The sequence below is a fragment of the Panthera onca genome, chromosome D4, assembly GCF_046562875.1.
Source record: "Panthera onca isolate mPanOnc1 chromosome D4, mPanOnc1 haplotype 2, whole genome shotgun sequence".
NCBI classification, from domain to species: Eukaryota; Metazoa; Chordata; class Mammalia; order Carnivora; family Felidae; genus Panthera; species Panthera onca.
In genome coordinates, this window is record NC_138351.1 from 88,096,248 (window position 1) to 88,117,282 (window position 21,035).

The 21,035-nt window shown below is 58.3% G+C and overlaps 2 protein-coding genes across 3 annotated transcripts in view; one reads left to right on the forward strand and one right to left on the reverse strand.

The window, feature by feature from the left end:
• Positions 1 to 693: 693 nt before the first annotated feature.
• On the reverse strand, positions 694 to 14,544 carry CRAT (carnitine O-acetyltransferase). 2 transcript variants are annotated; one of them, XM_060608399.3, is made up of 15 exons: positions 14,022 to 14,544; positions 12,316 to 12,454; positions 11,349 to 11,612; positions 8,736 to 8,854; positions 7,473 to 7,526; positions 6,771 to 6,936; positions 6,229 to 6,403; positions 5,322 to 5,500; positions 4,705 to 4,805; positions 4,189 to 4,308; positions 3,872 to 3,994; positions 3,620 to 3,755; positions 3,155 to 3,217; positions 2,256 to 2,393; positions 694 to 1,592 (listed from the first exon to the last, which is right to left on the reverse strand). In XM_060608399.3, the coding sequence occupies exons 2-15, from the start codon at positions 12,340 to 12,342 to the stop codon at positions 1,377 to 1,379; spliced, it is 1,881 nt and encodes a 626-aa protein (XP_060464382.2). In that variant the 5' UTR covers positions 12,343 to 12,454; positions 14,022 to 14,544; the 3' UTR covers positions 694 to 1,376. The 2 variants fall into 2 exon arrangements, with proteins under 2 accessions (XP_060464382.2, XP_060464381.2); XM_060608398.3 differs by lacking the exon at positions 12,316 to 12,454.
• A 129-nt stretch (positions 14,545 to 14,673) lies between these two features.
• PTPA (protein phosphatase 2 phosphatase activator) overlaps positions 14,674 to 21,035 on the forward strand; it is a 30,811-nt gene continuing 24,449 nt past the window's right edge. Inside the window, exons 1-2 of the mRNA XM_078436387.2 lie at positions 14,674 to 14,975; positions 20,479 to 20,576. Coding sequence (XP_078292513.1) covers positions 14,945 to 14,975; positions 20,479 to 20,576 — 129 coding nt within the window. The 5' untranslated portion in view covers positions 14,674 to 14,944. The remainder of the gene's footprint in view (positions 14,976 to 20,478; positions 20,577 to 21,035) is intronic.

Below are 21,035 nucleotides of genomic sequence, written 5' to 3' on the forward strand. Positions count from 1 at the left end.
AAAAACAGAGAAAACCACAGGACCCACCGTCCTGTGACTGTCACTAGTCAGCCAGTTCACCTCATCCAGAGGCTCAGTGGCCTTTCCCACCCTCACCCCCTTGGCATCCTGCTCTTAGGGTTTCGCCCCCGCCTTCCTTAGGGCCAGCATCCCTCGGAGAGAGAGACGTCTCTCCACAAACAGTCTATTTGATTTGGGCAGGACACCCTGGCCCTGCTAGGCATGGGAGGGCGGGGGCACACGTAGGGCTCTGATTGGCTAGCTGCATGACCTAGTCTGGTGGCCCCTGGCAGCACCTGGGGCTGGGGTGGGCTGAGCAAGGCTGCTTGGCCACACTGTTGTTGGTTCGTGGGGGTGGCGGCCTTGAGTGTGAGCTACGCACCAACACAGCGGAGGCTACGTGGCCCCACAGCCACCGGGGAGAGTCGGTCTCACTCGCGGCCCGTGGGACAGGGAGGCCCAAGTCTGTGAAGATGCAGCCCTGGGTCTGGTGCCATTCCTGGCCAAGTGCCCCGAGGTTGGCGCTGGCCCGTGGCTCCCTGGCCTAAGTCCGAGGACCCTCCTCCTGGCTGCTCTGGGAGCCTTTGAACTCACCGGCTGCTTGGACCACGGTTCCCAGATGCAGGGGAAGCTGGGAGAAGGCAGAGCCAGGCGTGTGCCCCACACTGCCTGCCCCCTGGGCCGAAACACCTCTTCACCGACAAATTTCCCCTTTATTAATCACCTTGCACGTTACTGTTACACAACCATGAACGTGGTTCAGGAATCAAACTGAATGGAAGCGAGTGAGTTGGGGCTCACGGGCCACATCGTCCAAAAGAGCACGGCAGGGGAAGATCGTACTTCCACGCAGGGCGGGCTGAGGCGAGGCCTTGGGCTTCCCTTACCAGCACACCTTGCACCCTGGCCTCAGCCTTGGAGAGGCCTGGAGCCCCTGGCTCTAGACAGTCCTGTCTCTAGATCCTTGGGAGCCTGGGGATTGGGATACAGACACCAGCCCGGCAGTGCAGAGGGCAGGGGGCTGGCTAGAGCCGAGCTAGCAAGAAAAGGACTTTCCGGTCTAGTGACCTGGTGAGGGACAGGGACAGGCTCTTCTGGTTCCTCTCCCTGCAGGAGGGCTCCTGGGTGGCCTACCGGGCGCCCGGGTCTTAGCCTCCGAACTCAGCCCGGGACTCGGGCCCCAGCAAATGCTGGCGATGACCCACGGAAGGCACCGGCTCAGGCCTGCAGGCCCCGCTGGGGGATGCCTTCCTGGCTTAGTCACCTCTGCGGGGCCTGGGGGTGGGGGGCGGTCGGGAGCAGAGGAGCGGCACCCTGGCGGGCTGCCCACCCCAGGTGGCTTGGCCGTGACGCCGGCAGGCCTGAGCACAGGGGGCTCACAGCTTGGCCCGAGGGTGGTGCTGGAGCAGAGCGCGCATGTCCAGGAGAGCCTTCTCTAGGTAGTGCGCCAGACGGGCCGCGTTGGTCTCGGCACAGCTGTTGTAGGCCGACACGGAGAAGTTGATGTGAGTCTCCATGGGGTTATAGCAAACGCCGTAGCCATCCGGGACCACGGGCCCAAAGAACATGACGCAGTCTGTCTTGGCAGGGACCTGGGGACAGCACAGGACTAAGCACGGGACTTCCGTCCTGCCCCACCAGCCTGCCTTTCCGCAGCTCCGCCTCCACTGCGCTCTGCCCGAGGCGCCCTTTCCCCCCTTCTCCAGCGGGCGAGTCACTTAGTCTGCTCCTTGAGGTGCACTTCTGGCGTCAACCCTCTCTGGAGTCTTCCTTGCCACTCCCGAGGGAGCCGCGCCCTCCTGGAGGCTCCCCCGGCCCTCGGCGCTTTGCAGGGGGCCATCGCCGCCTCCGTCCCCGTGCTTCCGGCCTACGCTGTCCCCTCCTCCCAAGGGACAGGGATGGTGGTCTGTTCCTGCTGTTTCCCAGTGCCCGGCATAGGATGGCCTGACTCAGATGTTCCTTCGTGTCTGACCGGTGAACGAACCACGTCGATTCTCCCGTGAGGGGGGCCCTGACCCCTTCTCAGCCTGCCTGAGTCACGGCGAGGCCCCCCGGGCCCTGCTCTTCACCAGAACTCAGCCATTTCAGTACTGACCCGGGGTGGCCCGAATGGGTCACACCACCACCAAGTCTGGCCATGTTCTGGACCCGGGCTCTATTCGGTGCAGCCTTCGTCCAGCTCTAGCGGGGGCTGTTCTGTCCCACCCCAGGGCACCTAGGGCAGTGGCAGGGGCCCGGAGGGCAGGAAAACCCACCTGGCTGGTGGAGAGGTTGAAATGCATAGCGATGGCGTAGGAGGTGTCCATGAAGATGTCGGGCATGCTCACCAGGTCCTCAATGGCCTGCAGCTTCAGGCCCAGCAGGTGCCGGTCAAAGGCCTCCCCGCGGATAGCCTGTGAGAGGGGACCGTCAGGGGCAGGGGCTGCAGGCCCAGAGGGTGCGCCCCTAGCACTCCTGGAAAGCCTATGGCAGCAACGTCCCTTCCACACAGCGGTCCCTCGGACTCATGAGACCAGAGGGTCCGGGCAGGAGAGCCCTCGCTTCACACATGGAGAAACTGAGGCTCAGGGACCTGCCCAGGGAGGGGACAGGGCAGGATTTAAGGACACAGGCCTGCAGCTGGGTGGCCCGGCCCCATCCCGGCCACGGGGCCTTGGCAGGTCACTTACATCTTGGAGTCTCGGGGTCTTCGTCTGTAACATGGGGATGGGTACTGAATGTCCCTCCCGGGGTGGCAGTGGGAGCAAAATGGACAGCTGCATGTGACATGGGCAGAGCCTGGCACACACAGGTGCTCAGAGCCAGATGGGAACCTAGACCTCCCGCCCTTGACTGCAGCCCAAGCTGTCAGAGGGCGGGGACCCCGCTGTTGGCCAGACCATGCAAGCCCTCAGCATCCGGGGCCCCGGGGCCATCGAGGGGAGAACACGATGCGAGCGCCAGAGGCTAACCTGGGACCGAAACAAAGTCACTGAGCTCAGTCTCGGTTTCCCCAACTTTAAAATGGGGATATTCAGCCTCACTCCAGGTGCCCCGGGTGCCCCCTGCTTTGGAGAGGAGTGGTTCATGCGAAGGGTGAGCGGCTGCAGGGACAGACGGCCGGGAAACGCCAAGGGTCAAGTCAAGCAAATGGGGACAGCAGGGGTTCGCTCACGTGGTCCGTGTAGGCTCGGTGGGCTTGCACGGCCTTCCGCAGCAGGTCCACCTTCTGGGGCTCCTGAGAGGGGTGAGGGAGTTGGAGTGTATGTTCCCCCCCCCGTTCCTGCCACCTCCCGCAGTGGCCCGCTCCACCCGGCACTAGATCCGAGGTCCTCGAGAGCAGTCCTCCCCTGTTGGCCCTCAACCAAGGCCTGACACGCAGGCAGATGCGCCCTGCTGATGAGCGAATGAAGCAATAGTTCCCTTTTGCCCTTGGCTGCCAGGAAGCTCAGGGCCAAATTCACGACTCCACCTTCTGTCAGATTCCCAGTGCCCACCCCGGGGGCCGGGGAGGAGGGCGGGGGGGTGGGGGGGGTGGGGTTGGAATACAGTAGGTGCTCCATCAGTGTGCAGTGACAGAACGTACAGGAAGGGAGATGGCTCAAGGCCGGCTTGCCCGCCCTCGCCCCGGACCTCTCACCGACACGTTGGAGTCATCCATGGCCTTGACGAAGGTCAGTGAGTCCACGGAGGCCGAGCGGATGGTGTCGGTGCGGCCCAGGTGGAACATGCGCAGGGAGGCGCTTTCGTACGTGGCGCACGCCTGCTTGTAGATCCTGGGTGCGGGAGGGGGCTGAGCACAGCCCCCGGCAGGCTGCCCCCCCCCCCCCCCCCCCCCGCCACCCCCAGGCCTCCTCCCTCCTCCCCCGCCAGGCCCCGGGGCGCGGCGCACCTGTAGTAGGCCAGCTGGAGCGCCATCTGGATGAAGGCGTCCGGGCTCAGCTTCTCCGACTTGGGGAAGTCTTTCCCAAAATGGTGGAACACCATCACCATGATGTCCAGGTCCTGGATCATGCTGGGGGGCGGGGAGAGGCGGGTGAGGAGCAGGCACCTGGCAGCCCCTGCCGACCCCAGGGGAGGCCCCGGGGAAGGCCTAAGAGCGGTCTCAGAACCAGCCAGGTGCCACGATCGACCGGGAACGGGAGCCTGCCGGGCTCGAGGAGCACGGTCCCCTAACCTGACTTGACCCACCCGGTATGCCGCGCTTACATGCTGAGATTCTGCTTGGCCTTTTCAATGTCGCTCTTGATCTCAGGGGTGATGTTGAACCGCAGCTTCTTGGGCATGGGCAGGGGCACCATGGGGGACCGCACAAGCTCGGGTTTCTTCCTGCGTGGGACACGGGGGGCCTCAGGCTCACGCTGGGGCCTCGGGGGCCTGGGTCCACCCCTGGGACTGAGGTGGGGGGCGTGGGTTCCTGAGGCCGGAGGGAGCCAGCCTGGGGAGACTGTGGGTTTGCTCTTTAGAAAACTGCCTTCGCTCCAGCTTCCAAGTGGCCACACGGAGGAGGCCTGGAGAGGGGAAGGGACTTGTCCAAGGTCAAGTAGCTGGGAAGCGGCAGAGCCGGAACTCAAACCAGGTCTGACGACGCTAAACCCGTGCCTTCTTCTGGCTTCCTTTGAAAACACAGATTCGCAGGCACAAGGGAGAATGGCATTTCTCCGTGACTGTCACCCGTCACCAGGAGCTCGGGAGCCGGGTGGAGGGTGGGACAGGCACACTCACGTGAACTCAATGACATGGTCCACGAGGGCAATGATGGGGGGTCCCTCCGCTGCTGCATGCTCGTAAACAAGCCCGCAGGAGCCATCTTCGGCCACGATGAACTGTGGAAGGGAGAGGGACCCGTCAGCCCCGGGTCCCTGGAGCCACTCTCTGCTGGTTGGGTCCCGTGGGAAGGGCCTCTCTGAAGCCATCTCAGGGGTTATGCTGACTTTATTATTGTTTTTAATAACAGCTAACACTCACCAGGGGCCTTGGGCCCATTTCAGGCCACGGCACGTCCCATACTCGTATACCGCGTCGAGTCCCTATAATGACTCCTCCCTGGGAGTCATTCCACAGGCTCAAAGAGGGAAAGTCACGGCCAAGACCGCGCCGCTCTGCCTGGCCCCACATCCCAGCTCTCTCGGTTGTGCTGACGAGGTGACAGCGGTTTCTGGGCCGGGCCCAGTAATGACAGGCTGACCGCCTGGTAATTACAGCCGCGTCCACCTGCTGGCCTCCCACCTGCTTTACTAGCTGGGAGGCCAGGGACGCCCGGGCGAGGGGCAGGAAGTCCTGCGTGGGCCAAGTTTGGGTGTGCGTCCTGGGTGGGAGTCGGGGCTCCGCCAAGTCCCCACCTGCAGCGTCTTGTCGAACCAGCGATTGCCGCTGTTCAGTTTGCCACCACCCCCGTGCAGCATCTGGCCGGCCACGTGACGGCGGTACACGTCCTCTGAGACGCGGGGCACGGGTGCGTCCAGGCACACAGTGAAGATGCTCTTCTGGATGGAGCGGACCGACTCCCGGTTCACCTTGTCTGGGGTGGCGTGTGGGAGGGGCGCGAGACAGGGGTGGGGGGGGGGTGTTGTGCATGTCAGGCCCTGGAAAGCCTCGGAGGCTTCCAGAGCATTCACGGGCGCTGGGTGAGGGCTGCAGAGGCAGCTTTGCACTCAACAGGGCCTCGTGACAGGGTTGGTGGCAGAGCGGTGAACACAGCTGCCTTCCGACAGGGCCCTGTAGCCCCCTAGCGCTCCACGAGCCGGGGCCCGATACCGGACCCACGTTAGAAACGAGGCAACGGGGGCGCCTGCCTGCCTCAGTCAGAAGAGCATGTGACTTTTGGTCTAGGGGTTGTGATCCCAAGCCTCACGTTGGGTGTAGAGATTACTAAAAGATAAACTTTAAAAAAAAAAAAAAGAGGAAACCGAAGCCCCAGGTCACACGGAGAGCCAGCGTGATAGTCAGGGATCCAACACAGGGGTTCGACTCCAGGGACGACGCCCCTGACCAACAAAGGATTTGAAAGAATGTGGAGGCAGAGGTGGGGTCTGCAGCCAGAGGGCTTGACTCTTACCGTAACTTGCTACTTAATACAGGGAAACTAAACCCAGCCAAGCCTCAGTCCCCTCATCTGTGAAATGGGCCAACAGCACCCACTCCGAGTTGAGAGGATTCAGCGAGAAACATGGCCGCTCAGGGCCTGGTGTGGGCAGAGGCCAAGACGTGGGCCTCTCCTCCCTCTTCCACCCCCCCACCCACGGGCACCTTTGATGAGGGTGCTGTAGGCCTTGGCCCAGGAGTTGCGGTGGTTGGAGGTGAGGATGCCCACAGGCTCTTTGTTGGTTTGCAGCGATGAGTTCCAGATCTTCTCCAGCTGCACGAAGATCTGATCTGACGTCAGGGGTGTCCCATCGCTGTGGTACACGTCCAGCTCAAAAAACTACCCGGGCACGGCAAGTGGGGAGAAGGGAGGTGGGTGAGGGTCTCAGACAGGCAGCAGTCACCTCCCACCCCAGCCTCCTCCTGGCCCCGGCAGCCCAGAAGTCACAGCCAGTGCCGGTCGGGGCCCTGCCGAGGGATGAGTCAGGCTACAGGGGCGAGAGGGGGGGAGGTCCTTGCATTGCTCTCCCCAGGCCGGGCAGGCCCACGGCCCCTCCTGGGTGCCCTCCAGCTGGGGCCTAGCCAGGCGCCCAGTAGAGATGCCCGGGGCACGCCTGATCCTCGGGACACAGGGGCATGCGTGTTGGGGAAGCTGACTTTTGGCCCCACGCCCTCCTCCCCTGGGGAAGTGGGGGGAGCCCACCCACTTGGTAGTTGTGCACCACGGTGATGTGCATGGGCGGCTTCTTGCTCTTGCTGAAGCTGATGACCGAGTCCTGCTTGGGGCCCGGCACACGGCAGGAGGACAGGATCTGATAGTACTGGTTCATGCACAGCGGCTTACCCCCCAGGTACTCCACGGGCAGGGTCTCGCTGCGGGGGGCAGAGGGACAGTGAGGGGGCCACCAGGCAACCGAGCAGGGTGGAGGACAAGACCACCAGGGAGCTGCTGCTGGGCACCGCTGGGAGCCGGGCCAGGCCGAGAAGGGGCTTAGGCGAGTGGCGTCCCTACCCCGACTCAGTGTGAGCGGGAGGTGCGTCGGGGCTGCTCAGGGGGCCTGTATCCCACCCCGGGCGGGCCCTGCTTGTGAGTCGCCCCGGAAACTCGCTCCCCTCGGCGCTTCAGTTAAGCCACAGAAGAGAGGAGGTGGTGAGTCAGCCTCCGGGGTCCTCTTTGGCTGGGACAGTGTCACCAGGAGGCGGTCCCAGCAGCTGGGGCAGAGGACCTAAGTGTCCCAATCCCCATACTGTCTCTCCAACCCCAACAGAGGCTGGGCCAACAGGAAGTGAAAGCGACAGAGATCTGGACCCGTCCAACACCCGGCTGCGACACTGGAGACGCTGGACGTGCTGGGCCCAGGCTGGAGTGGCTGCGGGGATGGGGGGGCGGGGCGGGGGAGGCTGCCCACCTGTCAATCATGGTTTTGAAATCCAACACGCCCTCGATGAATTTGGCAGCAAACCTGGGGAGACCAATGAGAGATCAGAACCTGTTGGGACACCCCAAGGGAGGTCCCAGGCCAGGGACACCAGTGGGGTGAGGGGAAGGCCTAGCCAAGGGAGGAGACAGATTGCTTCACTCTGAACCCACTGCTGGCAGAAAGCCTGAAAGGAGTTCAAGTGTAGGACCTGTGTTTGAGTCCCGGCTTGCCCTTCTGAGCCAGCTTTCTCTTATCTCTAGAGGGAGGGTCCCAAGAGGGCCCAGGGAGATGCTTTTGGCCAGGGACACCTACATGCTGGAAGGATGTAGGTGTAATGAATGGGAGCGCGGTTACGGCTGGTTTATTCGCTGGTACTGGCTGATTTCACCCACAAAGGGCCTGAGGCCCTGAACCACAGCCTGGAGCCTGGAAGGAGGTCACCCCTTCTCTGAAGCGTCAGTTAGAGAGGGACCCGGGACCTTGGGGGATGGGGAGTATAAACGGGAGGGCAGCGGCTCAGGGTGTCCTCTCTGATAGGTACCTTCCTGTTTGGGGGCCGCTGTGTCTTCCGGGCCATCTCCCTCAACCGGGCCTTCCTGCTTGGATCGTCGGGACCACACCAGTCAGGCCTGACACCTGGTCTGCCCCTGGCTCCCAACATGGGGACCACCGGCTAGAGCCTGAGCCTGAATTCTTGGATGCCCCGGCCCCTTTAAGAGAAGCAGGTGGTGGCCCTGAGTGTCTGGTCCTTGGGCAGGAGATCCCTGTCACTGGTATTTTTATCCCTGGTAGTATTGGAACAGAGGCCAGGGCAAGTGACACGGCCGAATGTGGAAAAGGGGATGGTGTACAAAGGTCACTCCTGGGACCAGCTGGAGAGAGAGGAGGGGCTGAAGTGTCAGAATGAGGTGAGGGGTAGCCTCAGGTTCACAGAGAGGGAGGGGATACGGTCTACAATGTGATTAACAGTTATGAAACTTTAGAGCCAGGAAGACCCCGCTTCAGCCAATCCTGAAAGGTGACCTCGGGCAAGTCCTTTCATTGCTCTGAGCCTTAGTTTCCCGATGTGTGACATAGGGATGATGCTCCCTACTTCGTAGGGCTGTGTGGGGCGGCGGGGGGTGGGGAGGAGGTGGCCGATGAAAGATAAGGAACAGATAATGACCGGGGCCCCTGCAATCTCCCGGGGGACTGGACATCAGGGCCTTGGACATGCCCAGAGCCCTGTCCCAGCCGTAGCCACTCACTCACCGGAGCTGTCCCTGCAGGTCCACAAAGTCCTGCTTGGGCAGTGCTACAGCAGGGCTGGAGTAGATGACCAGGGGCTGGCGGTACTGGAGGTAGGCTGTTTTGAGCCACCACTCGGACAGCTGGAGAAAGGACCACAGCCTGTGTGTGAGGAGCGGGTGGGGACCTGGCTGGGTCCCCTCTGCCCCCTCTATAGGGCACAGATTCTCCAAGTGAATGCTCAGAGTGGAGCCTCCCGCCCCCTTAAAAACCAACCTGTGGCACCTCATCGTTTCCTCTTAGCCTGAGGCAATCGGCATTAGCAAGACAAATTAGACAACACTGCGGAGCAAAGGAGCCAATGATTCTAGAAAGAAAAGGACTGAAGGACTGCCAGGAAATGGGGGAGGGGTGAGGGGAAGAGGCAGAAATGTGAATCACTTTCCTTCATCTTACACACTTTTGGGCAATGATTTTACTATTTTTGGAAAGAAAAATATATGAATGACAGAAAAGGAAAAAAATACATAAAGTCAAAGTCTGATGAACGTATTTTTGACCGTTCCAGGTAGAACATTCTCTGGGGAGGCAGGAGCCCAGGGTTCGGTGCAGTTCTTGGGACCCTGGTCCTCCCTGGCCACGGTTTTGTTGGTGTCAGACTGGGGAGCAGACACTCCCTTGGATCTCAAGGTCAGGGCCATCTAGGGAAAGCTCCCTGCGAGGATAAGTCACTGCCCTAGTGACAAGATGTGGGTGCCACATCCTGTGTCTCCATCTGGTGGTCTGTCCTCTGCCCAAGGGGCTATTTCCATCGGGTGAGCAGTCTCTCTGGGGACCAGCCATGGCCAGGCTGTTAAAGACCCCTGTCTCGGGGCTGTGCAGACTCCCAAGGAACTATCACCCTTGAGCCTTACGTGCTGACTGTAATATCCCCCTCACTCTGCCCCCGCAAGCGCCTCTCTGGCAGGTCTCTCAATCCCAGGGACCCCAGACCCCCACTGTGTTTCCTATCCCATCTCCAACAGCCGTGGGACGTGCCTCTTCACCACACAGGCTCCCCTTGGGGCACAGCTAGCCTGTGGCGCTAGGCCACCAGCCTTGGGCCCTTGGCAAGGCAAGAGGGAAGATGACAGGCCCAGGGTGCACGGTGGGCCAGCAAGCAACTGCTGTCTGCTGACTTGTGGCCCGAGGACAAGGCTCCTGGTCAGCCAGACCCTCTCCTGTGTAGCTCGGGGCCTCCCAGGGAGCTGCTGTGGGTTTTCAATCTACCTCTCTGGGCCTCAGCTTCCTCACCTGTGGATCAGGGAGGGGCAGACAGGAATTCCCTCCCCTTGGTGACAGCCGGGCTGCCCTTCAGCCAGGGGCCCCCACTCCATCACGGATCTCAGGGCCTCTGACCAGAGTTTGGGAAACACAGGGAAACCCTGCAGATGTGGGCATTCCCCCTGTTGAGAATCTGCTGGGCCTTGTGAGCGGAGAAGGAGGTAGCCCCACCCTTTTAGCTAGAAGTTTCTGTTGGAAAAAGAAATTCCTGGCGAAAAATGGAGGGAAACTGCCAGACCACAGACTCTTTAAGTGCCTGCCGAGGCTCAGTACCTGACGCCCACCCGTTGAGGACTCCCCGCTCCCATGTACCCCACTCAGAAAAGCATCTCCCACTTTACACGGCCAGAAGCTGGCTGTAGTTCTCTCCCAGAGAACCTGCTCCCCGCTCGGCCATCCCCTTCTTGGTCGGTCTCCCCCATCCTCCCCCAACTGCCCCTCCCCAAATGCCCCTGCCGTTGCTTTAAGTCGGGACTGCTCTCTATCAGCAGGTGCCATTAGTGCTGCCTCTAGAACGCATCCTGACCCTGACCATATCCTGACCCAGACCGCGGGAGATGCCCGCGCCAGCCTCCTCGCATGCCTCCCGCCCCCATTCCTGCTTCCCTCCCAGCAGTCAGGGTGGTCCTTTCCAACTACGTTCAGGTGTAAGACGCCCACAGGAGAGTGCACGGGGCGTCAGTGTGGACCTGTGTGACAGGCGATTCGATCTGTCACTGAACAACACAAATGCCCTGCTTTAGGCCATCCTGTGGCCGGCCCCCCTCCCACTGAACTCCAGCCCACCTTCCTTGCTCCGATGCCCGCCCCCGCCCCAGCCCCAAGCCGCTGCACTAAATTCCAGCCTCTGTCCTTGGACACGCTAGGCCGTTGCCACCTTTCCCTGTGTTGTTCCCTGTCTCAGATCCAACACCGCCTCCTCCCTGCCCTCCCGGCCCACTCAGCCTCAAACCACTGCCATATTCCCCTCTCCTCTTCTCCTGGCAAGCTTCACTGCCGGAAAGAACCTCGTCCCCTCACTTGTGTCCTGTTTCCTCACCTCGATCCGCACCCCACGTTAATGTCAGCCCCAAGGGACCACGGACTGTGTTCCTGCTCACTCAGGGCCCTGCCTAGTGCCAGGCACAGAGCAAGCACTGAAGAAACTGCAGGGCGCACACGAATGCCCCCGAGTCGCAGGTATTGGAAAATGCGGTGTGAGGCCAGCAACAGACGGGCCGCAGCGAGGGTGCTCTCATAAGCCTCCGAGAGGGCCCTGTGCCCCCCGCCCCCCTTCCTCCCCGGGCCCCTGCGGGAACGAGGAAGTCCACTTACCCAGTTCTCCATCTTCCTGGCCCTGCGCTCCAGCCCTTTCTGCAGACGCTCCCCGACGCCCCCCGCGGTCTGAAACTCTTCCACCAGCTGCTTGGTCTGGGTCCACTCCTCCTCGCTCACGATGGGCTGCAGCGCCTTGAGGTAACGGTCCAGGGACTGCTGGAGCGCAGGCACGGGCAGCCGGGGCAGCGAATCCTGGTGTGCCTTGAAGCGGCCGGAAACCTTCACCAAGGAGGAGGGCTTGAGCAAGCCCAGGGGCTTTACCTGCAGGCAGCAGAACATCTTGCTCATTCTCTCGCTGGCTCTGGAAGGCCCTGTCAATCCCAAAAGCTGCAGTACTGGGCACTTATGTGCCACTCCGTGGGGTCAGAGCTGGCCTCTTGGATGGTGCCCGCCTGGCTTCCCGGCCCTCAAACTGTACAGTGAGTGTCTCCGCCTCTCTGGGGCCTGGAGACGCAGGGAGGGCTAGGGGACGGGGGGTGTGGCCACTGGTCCAAGTCGGGATGGACGGCACCTGCTGGGGGCGGCAGAGCTGAGGGCGGCCTCTCACCTGTCTGGAGGCACAAGACTCCGCCTTTCTCCCCCTGGGACCAGGAGCCAGCCAGCCAGCCAGCCAGCAGTCAGGCGACTGCTCCCGCCCCCGGGGGTCCCCGCCTCCTTTTCTCCCACCCTCGCCAAATTGAGAAAGAGAGGGAAAAAGAGAAAGTCAGAAAGAGCCAGAGGAGGACAGCCCCTTGGGGTGAGGGCGAAGGCTTGGTTTTTACCTGTCTGGGGGTGGGGATAGAGGGACATTGGGGCAGCTGTGTGGCAAGCGAGAGCTGAATGGCCTGGATGGCCTGGCGGGGGTACGGGGGTGTGGTGAGAGTGGCAGAGAAAGTCTGGGAGGCTCTGGAGGCAGGCAGAAAGAGAGGAGATCCGAGGAGCTGGAAACAGTGGGTAGGCAAGTGGCAGAGGATCCGTTCCATACCTTCTCTTTCTGCTGCCCGTCCTCCATGGCAGGACTGAGGTTCTGAGCCCTGTCTGTCTGCCTTGGGCTGGACCTCTAAGCCTAACTGTGCTACCAAGTGGGTGAGCAGAACCTAGCAAGAGACAGCCACTTGCCCGGGCTGGAAAGAAAAGACAAGAGCCGAGATTCAGGGGGGTGATAGGGAGTGGCAGTGGCAATGGCTACGGTGGCCACGGCAACACCTCGGGTTGTGGCTGTGGCAGGCACCCTCTCTAGCTTCCAGGAGTGGAGGATTAGGGAGCAGGTGAGGGGGCTGGTAGTAGGCACAGGCACAGGAGGAAACCTGGAACACGTTCTCCTTTCTTCTTTGGGTGGGCCCGGTGCCAGGGAGGCAGGCCAGGAGGGATTAAAAAATCCACCTGTTGGAATCCGTATAGGTCTGTTTAATGAGCAAAAACCTGGCTGGAGGCAGAAACCGTCCGGCCACCGAGGTTACGCCACAACCCTGAAATTAGACCTGAAAATTGGGGTTGGCGCAAGGGAGCGGACGCCGAAAAGGGGCCATAAGTGGACAGTGGCTGCTAAAACCCCATCCCGTTTTCCTCCAGGACTCTTGGAGCCCTTCTGGGCCTCCCTTCCACCAAAGCCTGGTTCTCTTGAGCTGTGGCTCGTTCGGCTGGCGCCCAAGAGTGAAGGACTTTGGGCACTAAAAAAAAATACACCGAAGGAGAATGCTAGTTTTGGGATTCTGCTAGATTTGAGTCACCGGAGCCAGGGGATTCTGGCCAAGTCTCTCCTTGCCTCAGTTTCCCCAGCAGTAAAGCGATCAGGCCGCCGAGAAGGTCCTAGAAGCTGTCTGTAGGAGGGGGGCACTATTTAGGTGTTGGTGACAAGGGTGAAGTGGAGCCTTCGGGTCCTGGGAGACCTGGAAGAGCCTCTGGGCCAGCGGATGGGTACCCTCAGCCCTCTGGGCCAAGTACTATCTGAACATCCTTCTTGGCACGGACAGAAGGAGATACAAGCAGGGATATGCTTGGAGTGGACAGCAAAGGAACTCAAACCATAGGAGTAGCACTGCCGGCTCCAGGCTGCCCTGCGGAGAGCACTGTGGCATAGACACAAAACTGGGGGAGGGACTGGTGGAGAAGAAGGGCAGGGGGCTGCCGCCTGAAGCCTCTGGCCAGTTCAGAGGACTTTGAGAGCAGCCCAGCTTGAGGCCTCCACATGAATTTCTCTGGCCACACACAATTCCCCAGGGGCCGTTTGCTGAGCCCCAGGAGACCCAAGCAACTGGGTGAGGTTGGAGAACTGGCTCTGGACCGCGCATAGATGGCTCAGGCTGCGCGAGTGACAGGTGTGTGTCAGAGAATAACCGTCTGAGAGACACTCCTGGCCTCCCAGCAAGTTGGTTCTGGGTCTCAGGGTGGAGGTGCAGCCTGAACCCTGGGTCCCCACTATCTTTTCCGGGTGGCAGGAATTTAGCACCACACGATGTGGGTTCGATCCGGTCTCTGACCTTGAGCCTCAGTCCCTTTTTCCAAGCGGGGTTAGGCCCCCTGCCGATCCCACCCCAGCAGCTGTTGGCTAGGCAGGACAGTGGGTGGCCTCCTGCCCCCGTCGCCTCGACGGCTTGTCACTCCATTCCGGCGCAGCCGCGTGTCTGACTCCACTCCCGACCCACCCGCCACGTCCAGGGCCCGCTAGGCCGGTTTCCCGGCCGAACTCACCACGGTCCTGGCCGCGAAAGCCAACATCTCTGCGACACAGAGTCCACTAGGTTCCTCGCGCTGGGCAAAGTCCGCGCCGCCGCCGCCGGTGGATCCTTGCTAGAGCCTCTGGACCAAGGTCGTCGACCTTGGTCGAGTCACCGCGGCCAGCCAGTAGAGATGGCCCGGCGCCCACCGACCGGGCCTGGCGGGCCGCGGGCTGGTGGCTCCGAGGAGCACTCTTGAGGTGGGCCCGGGCCGCTAGGCGCGGGCGTGGGGCGGGGCCATGGCGCGGGGCGGGGCTGGACAGGGGGCGGGGCCGAGGGCGCAGTTAGCGGTCCCGAAACCCAGCGAGGCGGTGGAACCCAGGAAGAGGGGCAAACCGCAGGCCTCAGCGCCCCTGTCCGTCTCCCACCTCCAAAAGTTGTCTCAGCTGTTGGACGCAGTAGTGTGCAGCACTCTCAGTCCGCTTGGTGTCCTTGAGCGCTACTCTTAGAGCGAAAGGAAAACACAGCCATGTCAACAAGGGACTGTCCGCCAATGTGCTTCGGGATGGGGTCAAAGATGACAGGTGGGGAGCGCCCCGCACAAGCATGGCTGCCGCGCTCCCATCACGGGGCGGACAGTGGGCTGGTAGGGAGGCGAGCGGGCCGCTGCCGCGCATGCTCCCAGTTGCCCCGCACCAACATGGCCTCCGCCTCCCCGTGAGCGCCGTAGCCGCGAGCCGGCCGTTGCTGGGCATGCTCCCTGAGTGCCCCGCACCAGCATGGCGGTCGTCTTCACCGGGGTGACTTTAATTCTCGGTTTTCGGTTATAGCCGGCCGGTGCTCAGTTCTCTTCAGAAAGCTCTGAGCGCCTGGTGGAGCCGGGGAAAGGAAGGGAGTGCAGGCGTGAAAGGGGAGAGGGGACTGCGGGTATCCGGGCCGGCTCCTGGCGGGAGGAAGATGGCTGAGGGCGAGCGGCAACCGCCGCCAGGTAGGACCGGCCGGGCCCGGCCTGGGTGTGGGGGTGCGGGGGCGGCGCCCGGCGCGGGGGCGGGGAAAGGGTGTGGTGTGGGGGGCTCGGCGGGAGAAGGGGTCGGGAGGTGGGGGAACTCGAGCGGCAGAAGCTGCTGGGCCCCGAGGAGGAGCCGGTGGAGGCGCCCCAAGAGGGAAATGTTGGGACCTGCGGGGTGGCCAAGAACCCGGGACTGCGAAGGGGTGGTGGGTGGGGCGCGACACCGGGACTTGGGGGGCCCCGGCTGCCAGAGGGCGGGGAGGGCAGCGCCGCGGCCAGAAGGGGAGGCCTTTTCCGTATCTGGGCTGCGCGTGAAGTCAGCCCTTGAGCTGGTGGGGAACTGCCTGGGATGGGGGCGAAAGTGATTCTGGTGGCTGCCTTCTTTATTAGCCCCTGCCCAGCGGGCGACGGGTGGTGCTCAGTGGGCCTGCGCCCGCCCGCCCCGGCTTTCCAGACTCCTCCGCACCCTTCCCGCCCCTCATCCTCCTACCCCTCTGTCCCTCTTGGAAATCGGGCTGTGGACTTTTCTTCCATTGGCTGACAATTTATTGAGAGACCTGCCCTTGGTTGTGTAAACCACTGATTAAAAAAAGCTGGTTGTGCAAGATGAGCCTGGCCTCGCCATCTGTATCTTTTACTTGCGCCGTGGCCTCGCTTTAGTTCATCTCAAATAACGGATGCCAGTGGTAGGAAAGGAAGGGATCTTCTAGAGACCTGTTTTCCTGGAGAAGGGGAAGTCTGTTGGCGGTTACCTGCCGCCCTCTCTCGAGCCAAGAAGGACTGACCATAGAGAATTTAAAATTCTGACAGGGCGAATAGGTTGGCCAACAGCTAATGTGTTTAAAGCAGTGGGTATTCCTTCTGTCTTGCACGTGGGGCTCTCTGGGAAGGTCTCACTCAGGAAGGAGAAACTCATCCTCCCCTCTGCCCCCAACAGATTAACAAAGAGCTGGCTGTGCTCTGTTAGGGCATTTGAAACCATTTACTTCGTTCAGTAGAAAACTTCCATGCCCGTGCCTTTAGAAGTTCTGGTAATGACTGTGAGAGCTATAAGCCAACCGGAATTCTAGGGAGATGAGTGCATCTCCAAAGTTGGGTGGCTGGAGGGACGGCCCAGGCACTGAAGGAGATAAAGGGAAGGTATCTATATGGCTGGAAAGAGCCAGGTCCCTGGAGGTGGTTCTCTTTGAAGTTTGAAACAGGACATTTTGGAGCAAGTGGAAAGAACTACTTGACTTAGACAGTGTAGTGGTGAAAACCTTGGGTTTTTAAGAGTTGTACAGAGCTGGCTCTGCCTGGCAAATCACATTCTCTCTCTTTTTTTTTTTTTTTTTTGAGAAACTGGGGCTGTTATATCTTCTGCACCGAGTTGTAGTGTGTGTTCCATTGATGATGTGGGCAAAACATGGCACGTGGTGGGTAGTCCGGAAATGTTGATTGCTGTTGGCCTTTTAACCTTTTTTTTTTTTTTTTTTTTTTTAACGTTTTTAATTTATTTTTGAGACAGGGAGAGACAGAGCATGAACAGGGGAGGGTCAGAGAGAGGGAGACACAGAATCCGAAACAGGCTCCAGGCTCTGAGCTGTCAGCACAGAGCCTGACGTGGGGCTCGAACTCACGGACTGTGAGATCATGACCTGAGCCGAAGTCGGCCGCTTAACCGACTGAGCCACCCAGGTGCCCCAACTGTTGGCCTTTTATTTATTAATTTTTTTTTTAAATTTTTTTTTTTTTAACGTTTATTTATTTTGAGACAGAGAGAGACAGAGCATGAATCGGGGAGGGGCAGAGAGAGAGGGAGACACAGAACTGGAAGCAGGCTCCAGGCTCTGAGCCATCAGCCCAGAGCCCAACGCGGGGCTCGAACTCACGGAACGTGAGATCGTGACCTGAGCTGAAGTCAGACGCTCAACCGACTGAGCCACCCAGGCACCCCCCAACTGTTGGCCTTTTAAAAGGTGGTACAGGAGCGCCTGGGTGGCTCAGTCGGTTGAGCATCAGACTTCGGCTCAGGTCACAGTCTTGTGGTTTGTGGGTTCGAGCCAACATCTGGCTTTGCCCTGACAGCATGGAGCCCAGAGCCTGCTTCAGATACTCTTTCTTCTTCTCTCTCTGCCCCTTCCCCGTGCGAGGGCACGGTATCTCTCTCTCTCTCTCTCTCTCTCTCTCTCAAAAATGAATAAACAGGGGCGCCTGGGTGGCTCAGTCGGTTGGGTGGCCGACTTTGGCTCAGGTCATGATCTCCTGGTCTGTGAGCTCAAGCCCCGTGTCGGGCTCTGTCCTGACTGCTCAGAGCCTGGAGCCTGCTCCCGATTCTGTGTCTGCCTCTCTCTCTGCCCCTTCCCTGCTTGCTCTCTGTCTCAAAAATAATAAACAATAAAAAAATTTAAAAAATGAATAAACATTAAAATAAATAAATAAAAGATGGTACAGGTTGAACACGTAGGCTGGTTCTCTAATGATAGATGATAATACATTATCCTCTTTTGGGGGGTTTTGGGAACATCTCTAAAACTCTAGATAGTTCCACCTTATACAGTGAGCTCGTAGGGTATCCACATGTCCCATGGCACCTTTGTCAGAGATTAGATCTGAAGCTGGAGAGACTGTTAACATGATTCTCAGTTTGAAGGCTTGTTTCTTTGATTTGGGATCGTGTGTTCCGGTAACAACACGTGTGTATATGTCTTTAGTCCTTGTTGCAATGCTTCCTGCATGGTAGCCATTCGCCTGGTACCTGCCTGGCCTTGCCTGGAGAGTTTCCCACCTGTGAAATCACTTCAGAAGGGCTGCCCCCTTGAAAGGAGCAGTTCTCTCTCAAACTTACAAAAGGGCTCTCTGTTCCTCAAGATCATTTGCAAGTTGATTATTTGGAGTGTGGAACACATTTTCTCATAAAAACAACGAGGTTAGGTTACCAGCTTGACCTATAAAGCTTATCATTTAGCATCTTAAAGTAGTAATTTACCAATAGTAGAGGTCTCAGTTGGGCTTGCAGACCAGGTGGGAGGAGGAAGAGAGTATCTGATCTGTTTTTTGGGTTCTGATTTGAAGTTTGAATTAGGTAGAGGTTGGTCTTGTTCTCATCTCAGATTCTCTATCCTCCTCCTTAGGTCTCCAGGTATCCTAGTGCTTTCCCTTTCCTCAGGGCCTCTCCAGGCATGCTCCATTCTCCCAAATATCACATGTTCCAGAACCTTCTTAGAGCCCTGTCCCCTTTATACACACAGCCAGTGTCAACTTGGTTTTAGGACACATTTGTCATATGTTGTGAATGAGTCTTTCTGGAGAGTTTGTGTTTTTTATTTTATTTATTTATTTAAAACAATTTTTTTAATGTTAATTTATTTTTGAGAGGGAGAGACAGACAGACAGACAGACAGCCAGCACAAGTGGGGGAGGGGCAGAGAGAGGGAGACACAGAATCTGAGGCAGGTTCCAGGCTCTGAGCTGTCAGCACAGAGCTCGATGCGGGGTGTTTGGAACTCATGAAATCATGACCTGAGCCAAAGTCGGATGCTCAACCGACTGAGCCACCCAAGTGCCCCAAGATAGTTTGTGTTTTCAAAAGAAGGCATTAACTAATACCACAGATCTTCAACAGTACATTCAGGCATGGCCCCTCTATCCAGGTCCCTTGGCTCCACGTGTATTTTGGAATTCAGAGTTTCTCCGATTTCGGAAAGCAATGCCCCATAATCAAACAAAAATACTTTCGCAGCAAACTGTAAATTCCCTAAGAGAGATCTCTGCAAAGCCTGCCAATGTCCTCATGTTGGTCTAGGCTTAAGTTTTGTACCAGATGAATTTGTGCCGAACTTTTTTAAAACTTTGGGTATTTGGAGCTTTTTGGATTTTGGAATTATAGAGATTTAGGGCTTATTTTTCACAGCATCACAAAGTGAAGGGGATCCTGCAGTGTGGCGAAGAGACTTGTGGCTAGAGAGGCCAGTCATCCAAGCAGTCAGCTTTGGTGCTAAGTTTGCCTCTAGGTCAGTGCATGGAACTGCCCCGTGTTTTCCTTTCCTCAACTCCTGCCAGTATAGAAACTCTGTTTAAAATAGTTTTTTTTTTTTCTGTCTGATTCCAAAGTACTGTGTGCTAGTTTTTTTTAAAATCTTTTTTTAATGTTTATTTATTGTGGAGAGACAGAGCATGAGCAGGGGAGGGGAAGTGAGAGGGAGAGACAAAGAATCCAAAGCAGGCTCCAGGCTCCGAGCTGTCAGCACAGAGCCCGACGCGGGGCCCGAACCCACAAACTGTGAGATCATGACCTGAGCCGAAGTCAGACGCTCAACCGACTGAGCCACCCAGGCGCCCCTCCATGCAGTAAACACCTTTATATACCTCCTTGTGCATTTCTGTGAGCACTTGAAGGGTCGATGCCTACAAGTAAAACTGTTGGCTCAGGGGCGCCTGGGTGGCTCAGTCAGTCTTGATTTCTATTCAGGTCATGAGCTCATGGTTTGTGAGTTTGAGCCCCGCATCAGGTTCTCACTGGCAGTGCAGAGCCTGCTTGGAATTCTCTCTCTCTCTCTCTCTCTCTCTCTGCCCCTCCCCCACCCCTCTCTCTCTCTCAAAGTAAATAAATGAACTTTTAAAAAAAAATTAAGAAAGAAAAAAGAACTGTTGATTCAATGGGTATATGTGTTTTTTTTTAAATTTATTTAAGTTTTTTTTTTTTTTTTAATGTTTATTCTGAGAGAAAGAGCATGAGTGGGAGAGGGGTAGAGAGGGAGGGAGACACAGAAACTGAAGCAGGATCCAGGCTCCAAGCTCTTAGCACAGAGCCCGACTTGGGGCTCGAACCTGCAAACGCTGAGATCATGACCTGAGCCAAAGTTGGAGCCACTCAGGCACCCCTATGTGGTTTCTACTTCAGAAGCCCGTGCTGAGTTGCTTCCTCAGCAGATTCTACCAAGACTCCCACCAGCAGCGCAGGAAAGTTCCTGTTTCCCCTTCACGGTCGCTGCTGGATGTTTTCAATATGCCAACCTGATTTGGAAAAGCCATCTCATCCAATTTACATTTCTTTGCTTATTCAGAGGTTGGCAGCGTTTTTTCAAATGTCTATCAGCCATTTGTATCTTCTTCTCGTCTTTGAATTGCCTGTTTATGTCTAAAAGGCCGACTTGGTTTTATTTTTCTAACCATTCTCTGGTTAGGGAGCTGGAGGTGAGGGGCGCGGGCATGGTGGAGCCACTGAACTTACCACTTGTAGAGGGGACGGCCGGTACTGTGGGGGCTCCTTGCCGAGTAAGGAAAGGCTTAACAAGCCATTACTCTGTCCTGGGAGTGTATGTCTGGTTTACTGAAGGGACTGGATATTGGAGCCTTGGTTTAAAAGTGTGTGTGGGGGGGGGGGGGGGGGAGAGGGAGAGGGAGACAGAAAGGGAGGGAGAGAGGGAGAGGGGAGAGGGAGAAAGTTGGGTTGGGGCTAAGATTCTATTTATCTGTTTGCTTTTTCACTTTCTCTGTCAAGATTCTTCGGAGGATAGCCCTCCAGCCACTCAGAACTTCATCATTCCAAAAAAGGAGATCCACACGGTGCCAGACATGGGCAAGTGGAAGCGTTCTCAGGTACCAGTGACATCTGCCCTGTAGGGTCAGAGCTGGGATGACAAACTTGGGCTTTTTCAAAGACGGTGAGCTCCTGACCTTTCTTGCTCTTGGAACCGGAGCTGTTAGAAGCTAGGGAGAGAGATGACAGGGGAGCCGGCTGTCCCTCTGTCTCAGGGGGAGCACTCAGAGAACGCTTTAGTGGGAAGGTCTCTGGGGTCTGGGGCCAGGGTAACGCTGGAGAGTTCTGCTCCTGGTTCTCATAAACCATCATCCCTTGAGTGTTGTCTTCGCCGAACATGAGTGTCCTAGGTGATGACACGGGTCACTTTGATTCTTGGTTGTAGGTTACAGCCAGTCAGGGAGCCAGCGTATCAAAGAGAGCTGAGGTTACCGTGTGGAAGCTTAGGCCCGGGAGGCGGCTGAGCCTAAAAATACCAAGGAGCTGGGACCTAGAACAAGGAGGAGTACAGACCAGCC

Excerpts from the sequence above, each read along its gene's own strand:
- CRAT (XM_060608398.3), bottom strand. The coding sequence starts at position 14,048 with ATGTTGGCTTTCGCGGCCAGGACCGTG. Across the intron at positions 6,404-6,770 it reads CCGTGGTGCACAACTACCAA|TTTTTTGAGCTGGACGTGTA; the intron begins GTGGGTGGGCTC and ends GTGCCCGGGTAG. Across the intron at positions 4,806-5,321 it reads GGTTCGACAAGACGCTGCAG|TTCATCGTGGCCGAAGATGG; the intron begins GTGGGGACTTGG and ends TCCCTTCCACAG.